This window comes from Lottia gigantea (assembly GCF_000327385.1).
Source record: "Lottia gigantea unplaced genomic scaffold LOTGIsca_175, whole genome shotgun sequence".
Lineage (NCBI taxonomy): Eukaryota > Metazoa > Mollusca > Gastropoda > Lottiidae > Lottia > Lottia gigantea.
The window spans coordinates 134,514-146,434 of NW_008708227.1; the positions used below are offsets into that span (position 1 = coordinate 134,514).

The 11,921-nt window shown below is 32.0% G+C and overlaps 1 protein-coding gene across 1 annotated transcript in view; it reads right to left on the reverse strand.

Moving 5' to 3' along the window:
* Positions 1-8,605: 8,605 nt before the first annotated feature.
* LOTGIDRAFT_173864 (hypothetical protein) overlaps positions 8,606-11,921 on the reverse strand; it is a gene marked incomplete at both ends in the record, with an annotated part of 22,575 nt that continues 19,259 nt past the window's right edge. The window contains 2 exons of the mRNA XM_009051941.1: positions 8,606-8,674; positions 10,518-11,875. Coding sequence (XP_009050189.1) covers positions 8,606-8,674; positions 10,518-11,875 — 1,427 coding nt within the window. The remainder of the gene's footprint in view (positions 8,675-10,517; positions 11,876-11,921) is intronic.

An 11,921-nucleotide genomic window follows, 5' to 3' on the forward strand; every position in this document is an offset into this window, starting at 1 on the left:
TTTTACAAGATAAAAAAATTACTCTCCATTTTTAATTAACCCTTTTAAAACAAATTCTGTTTGATCAAGAAGATACATAGATATAAATAGCATACTTTAGAAATATTTTCAGGTATAAGTTTACGCCCCTGAACACTGTCATGGTGAAAAGAGCACTTTATAAATGTTGTTAATAATAACAGTTAATAATGAAAACGGAATGCCTCGGAATTTAAAAGTAGTTGATTATCAAGTTTTTTTTTCTCCAAAATGTTTAGTTTTATCTCTGCTTCTAGGCTACAATTATGATATTTAAAAATAATTAAAATACTCAGCACATGCTCCAACTTTTAATGCCAGTAAGAGGTGATTTCTTCAAATCAAATTAAATGAGTTAAAAATAAGGTGAAAAAACTTACAAAGAACAGTGAATATATAGTCATCTTCTCTTTTCACTGTCAACTGATAGTAAATTTAATAGTAAACCTTTACCCACAAATATATTTTAAGAGAATGATTGACCTCTATGACCCAGACATATTTTATGAATGAATTGAAAATTAGTCATAGCGTAGGTGTAGGGGTACAATAGGTTTGAATGGGGATCATCGGACCATTTAAACCATAGTCTTGACCATTACAGTCTTTTATGATTACACAATACTACAGGGGGTCTTATTTGTTTTAACATGACCTATCTTTGGTCTGACTGCGTAGCGTCAATCTCAACTTGTATTACAAAATAAATGTATCATCTTTATATGATAAATCTACATAGGCTTAACACTGTGACAATAGATAACAAATACAACGCATAAAAAGAAGAAAAACAGAATGGTTAATTGGATTTTTAGGATGAAATGTAGTTTTACTTATGTTGGCTTTATTTCTCATTTATATGTATGATGTATTCTTTTCAAGCAAGATTTTTCCCTTGAAAATATTTAGACTTAAATAATTTCATCTGCAAATGAAGGAAAAAACTTTTCAGCACCCGACTTGGTTGCTAACATAAGTTTTCAAGTAGCCATTTTTGGGGAAATCATTTAAAACTTTTTTTATTCTTGGGTGTAATTACTTTTCGGCCTCCAACTTGTCATCAAAATAGCCCAAACTGTCAATAAGCTTTAAAGTGACAACAGAATTCTCAAACATGGATTAAATTTACAATAATCAACATCTTAGTGTTCACAATCCATAATAGAGGCACTGAAATGTCAAGAGGAGCTCACAGCACCAGATATTTAAGCCTTTTAATGACAAAATACTTGAAACTGGGAGGGGTTAAAACCAATTTGGCATACCCCCTCCCCTCTGTTTTGCCGTAAAAAATTAATATGGGAATCTGTGTTGAAAATTTGATGCATCCAAACCGCCTACAAGGTAACAGTTTAATTAAACATAGGATTGGATACATTTAACTAAACACCATTGATAAGAAATGACAACATACTGAAGATCTGAAAATTGACACATGTGGAGTAAGTCAAGTTATTCAATGAATCTTCAAGAATGATGAAGGCATACCAATTGACTAATCCCATCTACTTAGTTTGACACAAAAAAGACACAAAATAAGTTGACAAAGTAACTCATAGTAAGAAATTGTTAAAGAATTCAAAGGAAGGATAGTTGAAATTCTGTTGACAGTTATAAAACCTCTAATCTAAAGCATCCTTTAAGAATGCATGAAGTATTGATCCACCTTATCAGTATATTCTTTACCAATGAATGAATGAAAAAAGTAATGAATAACCCAATGAAATATACCAACAAATGAATGAATGAAATGTAAGAATGGACAAAGGAACAATTGAATGAATGAATCCAATACTAATGATAACTACATATCTGAAGATTATCTGAAGTTTTTTTTTACTGGAAACTGAGTTTTTCTTGAAAGTTCCATTCTTCAGAATTGCATGAAATATTGATTCATATGTTCTGACAAATGAATGAGTGAATGAATGAATGAATGGCCAATTAATGAATAAAAGAGTGAATGAGTGAATGAGTGAATCCAATACCTATAACTGAACATCACAAATTCAGCTGTTGATGTTTCTTACTACATACATTTTGATCTGATCTTATCTGAAATCTCATGTATCAGTCACAAATTACTGACCCAATATGTTTGTCCATATGTTGTAGGTAGTCCTTCAAATAAAGTATTCATTAGCTTAAATGACCAGTTCCTACATTTTACAGGATACTTTTTTTAAACAGAGGAAATGATAAAATATACTACTAAGAGTATGAACTGACCTGAAATGCCAAAGAGAATGGAAACCAATGTTGCTCCATTTTATTAACCATTTTGATTATTCCTTACACATAAATATGACAACCAATATGTCCATAAACTACTCACATCTGGTGTGAGGGATTGTTGATTATCTAGTCCAAATTCTAACCTAACATTACACTGTTACATACAGGACAGTAAACAACATAGTATCCTGACATAGATAACTTATAACTGACAAACAAGTCCAACCGAATCATTTAACATTAGTCAACTTTATAATTAGACAAAAGCAGAAGACACATTTCTCATCAAAAATATTTTGTGGATTATCTAATTCTTTTGAGAATATGATTTCCTCTTCAATATATTAAAAAAAAAAAACCCCAAAACACCAAATAATATAAGCAATACTGTCATTTTTTATTCTGATGAACAAGACTATGTTACAATGAAAGCTTGCCTTCAACCACTGATGATTGTTTCTTAGACAAGTGATAGATATTTCTTACATTAATGGCAACACCAAAACCATTCCATAGATTCCCAACAAAATAAAGATGATTAGATTTTTTATCTTCATCATTTCTAAGACAAATGATAAGTATTTAGATATGATGCCAGAGGACACAATTCAATTCATAAATCAATAGGGTTGAAAAATATGATATGTTCTTGAGATTTTCATATGGTTGAAATCACAGTAGGCTATATTCATACTGCAAACAATAATTATATCAGGAACATGACCATGAAAATGTTATTGAAATTTATCATTCTACAAAATCAAGTAAAGTAAATGAAAACTACTTGAAAAAATTGTTCTTACCAAATTAGTCAACCAATATATAAAATGTCCTATCAATTCAAAATTTACACTAAATAACTAACGAAATATAATATTCTACATATGGTATCTAAAGGTCTATTTAAATGTGGAGTGCATTTCAAATGAACAATAGACATTTTTTGCAAAAATTTATAAAAATGGGTAAGAAACAACTAACAAACAAGTCCAACCGGATAGAACAGGTAGGTAATCAAGTGCACTTTTAGTACCAAATAATACTAACTATTAAGAATGTTCTTGTATGAACCATAAATATAGTTTTAAAAAATACACCATTTAGTTAATGTCTAAAACATACTTCAGATGAAAAGAATTTCAAAAACATAAATTGATATCTTAAAATATACCTCAAATATATCCCAAATATCATCAAATAAATCTTAAAAGCTTTCAATTTAAATAAATTATAAATTCATGGATTTTGAATAACAATATGACTGATATTATTTAAAAAAACCAAATTTACCTGTTTTCATATATTATTGACTAATGTCTTAAATATCATCAGGTATATAGGCCTATTTATAACCTTATCAATTGCAAATAACTGACTTCAGGCAAAAACATTAAAGAAAAAGAATAAAAATATCACAAAGCAAAATTACATAGAGTGAAAACCCATTTCACATCCAATTTATACACACAAATACTATAAAATCAACCAAAAAATCTAGTATTAGATATGGATTTAGGATTACTAAACAGGTTCTTGTTCACTCCTTAAGAAAATGTGCCTCTTTTCTAACAAACTCTCAAATGCTTTTCATTGAAGGTAAAGCAACATTTTAAAACAATAAAGCAATTTCTGAATTAACTTTTGATTTAAATTACCTCTCAAAATATAGAAAGACATAAACTCAAAAACTGACTCACCAATAACAAAATCCAACAGAAATTTTGAACACTTTTCCAAATGAAACAACATTTTCATTAAGTCCAGTTTGTTTACAAACAAGTTTCCTCAAACAGTTTTCAAACCACATCTCAAAATGTCATTTCTTGGGTGGACGACTCAAGTAAATGATTCAGTGGAAATATTTTATAAACAAATTGAAAGAAATTCTATATCTATTAATAATTATATTAATTATTGGTTTTAACTTTGATTGATAGGTTGATGAGTGTAACAGTGTATTAGGTGTCACCCAAAACATCACCTCAGGCTCTAGGTTTCAGTTTACACTTCAACAGTTAGCCTACCACTATTACAGTTATAGTGTACAAATTCTCCTGCTCTTTTATTGTAATAAAATTTTACTCCTTTCATTTTAACAGATAATAGAACTACCGTTAATAGCAGAGAGCTTTTTTTACTGCCTTGTGACATAAACATCCTAGACTACAGATGCATTTTACTGGTGTAGTGGTCTGTAGGAAAGAAAGACACATCCATTATTTTACAAGGATAACGGCTAAGGTTCACAATAATCTACTTCTACTAATTCTACTAGCTTGTCTTTGGCCAAATTGTTTTTAAATTATAGTCTAACCATAAGTCTGAAGTTAATTCTGATAATTACTGTAGATGGATGAAACTCAACTCTGCCTAGAGGCCTACAGGAATTATGGAAATTTACATTAGAAATTCTAAGCAAAACTTGAACTCAGTAAATGAGTTTTGATATGACCCTAATTCATGACAAAAAGAATGTTGATTTCCCAGTCAGGTTTACTTCCTATTCATGGAGACAAATTCTCAGAAAAATAAAATATGTTAACAATGTATATTGAGGTAGATATACTGAACTAATATAACAGATAATAAGGTTAGGCTGTTTGTAAAATATCATTATCCACATTGTTTACATCTCATGTCCTCCTAATTTGACATTTCTCATCAATTTGCATATTTTATCATAAATAATCTTATTCTAATGTTATTAACTTGTTTATGTTTTTATATGTTTATTGTATAGTTCCTCATTTTTATGTCAAAAGTGCATGAACAGCTTTATTATTTGATTTGAGAAATTACCAACTGTAGTATGGATCATTTCTGCTTTATAGGAAATCAAAAAACTTCTGTCCATCACATAAGATAAGATGAAATGAAATGAATGGAGTTTAATGTCCTACTTTTCTGCACCTAATTTGGTTAATGTAGATAGAAAATTAAATTAAGTGAATAGAGTTTTACTTCCTGATTGGGTTTATAAATATGAGCAACACCATACAGTGTGCAATGAAGGAAAAGGACCAGGACAGCGGCACTACTCTGCTATTTTTTTTTTTTTATTCCCAACTGTCTATTTTAAACGTGCACAGCCTGTATGTAGCACCCAGGGCTTTGGTTAATGGGACTTATATCATGTAAGATATAAAGTACAGCAGTACAGAATTTTATTGTCTTTTCAGTAATCATAAAGTGGCAGATAAATTCTAATAATTGCAAGTCAGAACATCATTGAAGTGCAACTTTAAAATTTGTTTGAGAATTTGTATAAGTGTATTTGTTAAGTTTTACTGTAGAAGGTTATGTCAACTCATTCTAATGACTCTGAAGTTCAAATGATAAAACTTTAGTTAACAGAAAATTATAACTGTCAAACACCTGGAGAATTTTTAACAACTAAATACACTGCACTTTACTTTAAATATTGCTGTATGGTTTTAGAGAGATTGTTTCAGATTTTAATATTCCACTAATATTATAAAAAGGGAAAAATCCTACGGTCGTTTTATGTACCAATATATGAATCCAATCCAGTAATCAACAATCAACAAACTCGTGAAAGACAACTTAAGGAAACCTGTTTATTTATAAGGCATTGCAATTTCTGGTTTGTTGTAGGTCATGTTAAAGATGATATGATAGTCCAAGACACAAGGAGTTTTTTAATGTGAATATAATTTATGATTTAAGGCTAACTTGACACAAGCAAAAATGGTGCTCAAATACTGAATGAACTAAAGGGAAAAATTAAGAATTTTAAAAGAAAATCTGACAGAGAATTGTGGCATGGCCAGTTACTTCGGAGTGAATTAAACTGCTTATCTAATTTTCTAATATTAAATTTATCCCCTTTTAAGGAGATATAGAATCATTATTGAACTGTCCCCAAGGCTTATACTGGTTGGATTTCTAATTCAATTATAATCCATAGGATAGAATATACTGACATCAATGCTTATTGTCACCCTGTCACAAAATCAGATCACATATCAGGTTAAAGTTCATGAGAGATGTTTTGGAGGTTATTATCCTGTCTGTTAACATGTCAAAATAAGCCCTCCCTCATTCTAATATGGAAAAAATTATCATAAACATGGATTTGATACCATAAAATTATCATAACAATACAGCTGAACACTCCCTAATCAATCACCACTCTTCTTTAGTGAAGGTAAGAAAATACTATCATCTGAAGAATTCAGAATTACCATACAGTCTCAATTATCATTTAAAGTTTCTGTTTGATAATTTTACTTAACTAGCACAGCCTCCTGGTATATTTTCAGTATTTTTGCAACATATAATAAGTTTGTACTACCAGAGTGAAAAGTGAATAGTAACTTTTAGACTTAAAACAGGTATTGGGAAAGCTTAGTGAAACTAAATTGATTTAAAGCAATCATTGTGGCTAAAAATGAAGACACTTAATAGACATCTGTAAAGCCAAAACTCAAAGTTCCACCTATAATGTTACAAAAATGTAAAAAATCAGAGTGCCTGGTTGACAAGAATTGAGAATATCTCATTTAACAATAAATTACTATTATTATGTGAATAAAGAAGAATATGTATTGTAAAATGCAATAATCAGTTATATCAATATAAGCCAAAAGAAATCATAATTGTTTAAAATTATATTTCCAGTCAGTCCTCAGAACCAAGACAGGTCAATAACCTCTGTGAATATGTGATGTGACACCTATTAGAACATCATTATGTGTATAACATAATGTTTAATGTTCAAATATTATTATAATAGCCCCATTTTACACAGTCCCTTAAATCAAAGTACAGATTTATTACTTCAATACAACAATTGGTGACAGGGTGTTAGTGATTACAACAAAACTTTGTGAATAGTCCATCTCGAAAACTTAAAGATTAAATTAATCCAGATTTTAAGTACATACAGCAATCTGATTGGATAATAAAGCAGTTCATTACAAAACTAAAATCATCTCAAGTTAAGTTTTCCAGAATAAAGACCCAGGTTAGAGCCCCTATTCCTAATGTAGGTTCAAAACTTTTAAAAGTGTTAAAAATGGTCTCAAAACAAGGAGCAGAAAGATTAAACCCCCATTACCCAAGAAAATAGATTTAAAAATTACCAATTTCATCGTCCAGTTTTTTTTCTTGTTTTTTGGTAGAGTCATTGTCATTGTGTTATCCATTGAATTTCATTCACTTCCTCTTTCTCACAGCTTTATTTTTATGTATTCCTTGTTTTTCCAATAAAATGATTTTTTTTCAATCCTTACAAAATCCTTTCAGATGTGCTCAGCTGAGAATAACTGAAGAAAATGAATAGGTTCTAGCATATCCCTTAAGTTTCACAATTATCCTGACAGCACCAAATAGTTCTCCACACAGGTTCTCCAAGAGCACCAGAAGTTAAATGTTTTGAATGATCAATTGAGTCACATACTTGCCAATTAACAGCATCTCCTAAACTGAATTTTCTAGCATAACATTGTTTAGAAAAAGAGAGCATGGAAAATAAACGTGAATGGTATATAATTTGAATGACTCAAAACAAAATTAAAATTCAGTCAATGATTGTAGTGGAAATGAAACAATTAACATGAACTAGTGATGTGTGTGTGTGTGTGAATTGCCCCATGGCCTGTTTACATTACAAATAATTCATGGAGGCAAGTTAAGATTTGTGTGTATTATTTCCATAAAAAATCTTCAGAGCTTAAGTAGTTATCCCTTTTTGGTAGAATCTTCAAGCAGTTCAAAACTCAAAGAGATCAGTGGTGAACACAAAGAGACATGTAACCCAATGCTATGTAAAAAGGGGAGAGAAAACAGTAAGCACTCATAAAAGAGACATGTAATGAGCAGGCCATGGAATTTCAGAGATGGATATCAGGGTAAAAAAAATCCGAAGATTTTTCAAGCTTCGACCAGTAAATAGCATGAATATTCAACAAAATTATGTATGCTAATGCTTGTCCAAGTTTTTTACTGCGCCATGGAACTCTGTTAGAGTCCAAACCATGGGGCATATTCCACCAAAAATCTAGAGAGGCTTAAGTAAGGTAACAATGTGAGTTATGTACTACAATAGACTTATCGCTTTTACAATTCTCATCCTAACCCAATTTTAATGATAAATAGGACCGAGTTAAAAAGATCAGCGTAGAAATAATAGATGTAGATGGAATGTAAGAAGGAGTGACCCCTTCAAGATAAAAAAAACTCTGTTAATACCAAGTACAAATGACCGGTAACCACCATTAATAGTGACTGGTTACCACCAAAGAATGGTGACTAGCTACTACCATTTAATGGTGACTGGTTATCTGCACCAATGAATGGTGACTGTTTATCACCAAATAATGGTCATTGGTTACCACCAATGAATAGCTGACTGGTTATTACCAAATAATGGTGACTGGCTACCACCACGGAATGGCTTCTACAATTTAATGGTGACTGGTTATCACCAAATTATGGTGAGTGGTTACTACCAATTACTGATGATTCAGGCCATGATATAGTTACATTAACTCTCTGAGAGTAAAGACAAGATGCGTAACTTTGAGTAGTTCAGATTCTTCTTAGTTTGGGTACCCTTGTTATTCTGTCTTCATAGCATCATCAGCTACTGGGTGACCGAAATGGTTCTTGACCCTCACACAATATGGTCTTTGAAACCCAAAGTCACTAAAAGCAATGTCAACTATGTAATGAACTAATTATCAATGATTGTAGAAGATCTTTAATCCCAAAAAAAGATACCTGACTGGGCGTAAAAAGATATACTGCAGCAACAAATGTGAGCTCAAAATAACACCCACAAGACACGACACAATTCTTTGTGTTCTTTAATTCTCTTAAAACCATCTAAAAGGGCACACCTTGTCCTCTCCACCTTAAAACTGTTTGTATGTTAATGTCATAGCTGATTTGTTTCAGAATGTAATCTAACTCGCAGTTTGTAGTCTGCTCACATAAATAACCAAATAAACTAAATACTATTGTTGTATTATCTGTGTTTGGCTCTCATCTAAATGTCACATCAGTTTCACAGTCATACCGCAACTTTAAAGAGGCAGTATTGAGGATGACGAAACTCCATCTACATTAGTGTCCGGTGAATTACAGACCAGTTCAGTTCAGTAATATCAAAACTTTTGAAAAAATATTCAGTTTGCAATGAAATGAGAATGTTTAAACAGACTCATTGTGATATATGACGTTATAGCAGATAAAATAACATCTGACAATTTAATATGCAATCTAAAGTCCCTTACAATCAAAATTACAGACAAAGACCATACAGCATTCAATAGACCAACAATAAATGATTGACACAAGGGATTGGTAAAACCTGAAGATGGTAAATTTCACTATTTCCTAATTTTCCTGTTTATCACGACCAAGGCAGAATATTTCTGTGTTTAGCATTGTTACTAGCTTTCATAATTATCGAAATGAAATGAATCATAGAAGCTGAATGAATCTCTTTAAATACAGATATAGTACAAGGACACCTACTAAGCCAAATTTGATTCTAACTATCAATTAACCCGAATAGGTAAATCTGTTATATTAGCCTCAGGCTTTTTTCTAACATCAAAACTGGATATTAATTAATCATATAAAACTATAGTAATGGACAACATAGGTTAAGTGACCCATTACGTTTTAGAAAACCTATATTTCAACCTCGCAAAAAGGTCCCATAATTAATTGAACTAACTGAACAATTTTAACGTTAATACCTGAATATAAAACGTAAGAAGATACTGGTTTCAGGAGATAAAGACCCTACACTCGGATTTGAATTTAAACATATCTGAATTTAATCCGAATTTGGTTTGAATACTTTACTGAGAGATTATGCCTATTAATATTATATGGGTTTTTTGAGGACGTAGATCTGTTTGTATGTGGTGTCGAAACTATCTTTAAGTTTGAGCCTTTACCACCAGTTATACCATGAAGATCCAATGAACGTGGGGCCTAAATTCCCAACTTATGTTAAGAATTTCAGAAACACAATTTTTCTGCAATAACATGAGAAGCAATGAAATGGTTGTGAGTGTAATCAATACGCTATTCAAGGTACATAACTCTTACAATCGCAAGATACTTTAAACTCGTTCTTATAATGTTTAGGCAAAATCAACATTGGCTAAGGCATCCAATTATAGTTTTTAATGATTAAATTTATCTTGAAAAAGATAAAAACCCTTTAAATAGGGTGTTAATTGTTAACATACCCACTGTTATTTCATAAAATGTTTTAAACTCACCTTCGATGGACTAGAAGCTGAATCATCTAGCACCAAAATACCATGTCCAGCTGGTGACATTAACTCCCTTTCCAAATTATCTGGTAAACTTTTCTTTCTAATGACGTTCAATTTTAACTTGGATCGGAGTATGTGTAAAAAATGGTTCTTTTCCTTTCTTGCTGATAAACTTAACGACGGTGGCGGACGATTAAATGGGTCGTTAAGCTCAGAAATGGTGTCGTCGTCGTGGAAAGCCTCCCAATCCTCTGGAGATGATACATCAAGACGTGCTTCGGTGCTGAAAACCTCATCATTTTGAGGTGAACTGTTCGTTGAGGTAAAGATGATTGGTTTGTCATTGAAGTCATGGCTAGATGCAACAGAAACGTTACTGAAAGCACTGTCGTAACTTTGAGTACACTCCGAAGAATTAGCGATGCTCAGATCGTCATCTGCGTGTATTGGACAGAACTGCTTCAGATGCTGCAACCAACGGCGGAGCTCCTTTGCACTTTCAGCAGAGAGATAAATGTCCTTGCAATGCGACTGAGAAAGCTTAAAAACATTTAAGTCTTTTGTTTGTCTTGAAGTGTTGGAGTCGTAATTTACCATACATTGTTTCAAAACCACTGCCACAATCGGTATCTCGTAGTCATTCTGAGTTTTGAATCCATAAAAACAGTTCCTCGCAATAACACACCAAATATTAATCCATTTCATCATAACCCTATATTGCAGGTAACCTGAAGCCTTTTCACTAGTCAATTCCCCCAGTCTTACACCAGGTACACCACTGTATGACGTCCCATTAAAGAACCTGTCTTTGATGTCGGATACCTGACGACGAACAACCGGGCCAATTCCATCGGACAATCCACTTGTTTCAAGCACTTTAAATCTCGAGTGTCCATTGGGCGACTTCGGGTAATCTACAACATCCATCTCAGAAATAATCCTATGTCTGGAGTCATCCAGAGATCTTCTTTCGGGAATCATGGAATCATCCGCACTTCGAGATCGTTTCTGTTTCTTTACCAAGCTGTCAAGACTTCCAAACGATTTGAAATTTAATGAAAGTCCTTTTGATTTGATACTTTTCTGAATGTTTTTTTCGTCTGAATGTGATGCCTTGAGCGGTATACCAGGACTGTGCTCAGGTTCCTCCTCGCGTCTGATTCTTCTTCGGAAGTCAGTTAAAGAACTAGTTTGTCCATTATTTAGTAGTGGTGAACCAAGGTTTAATATTTCTGGTCTCCGACTTATTCGTGGAGATGGCATGTATCCAGCAGTCTGTCCTATGTCCAATTTAGATTTATCTTTTGATAAATTGGCAATTCGTTCTGCCGAACCACTCAAAGTAACATCCATACTTACAGCTTCCATTAAAATAGCTATCCATGAGTCTAATTCAACTTTAGTTCT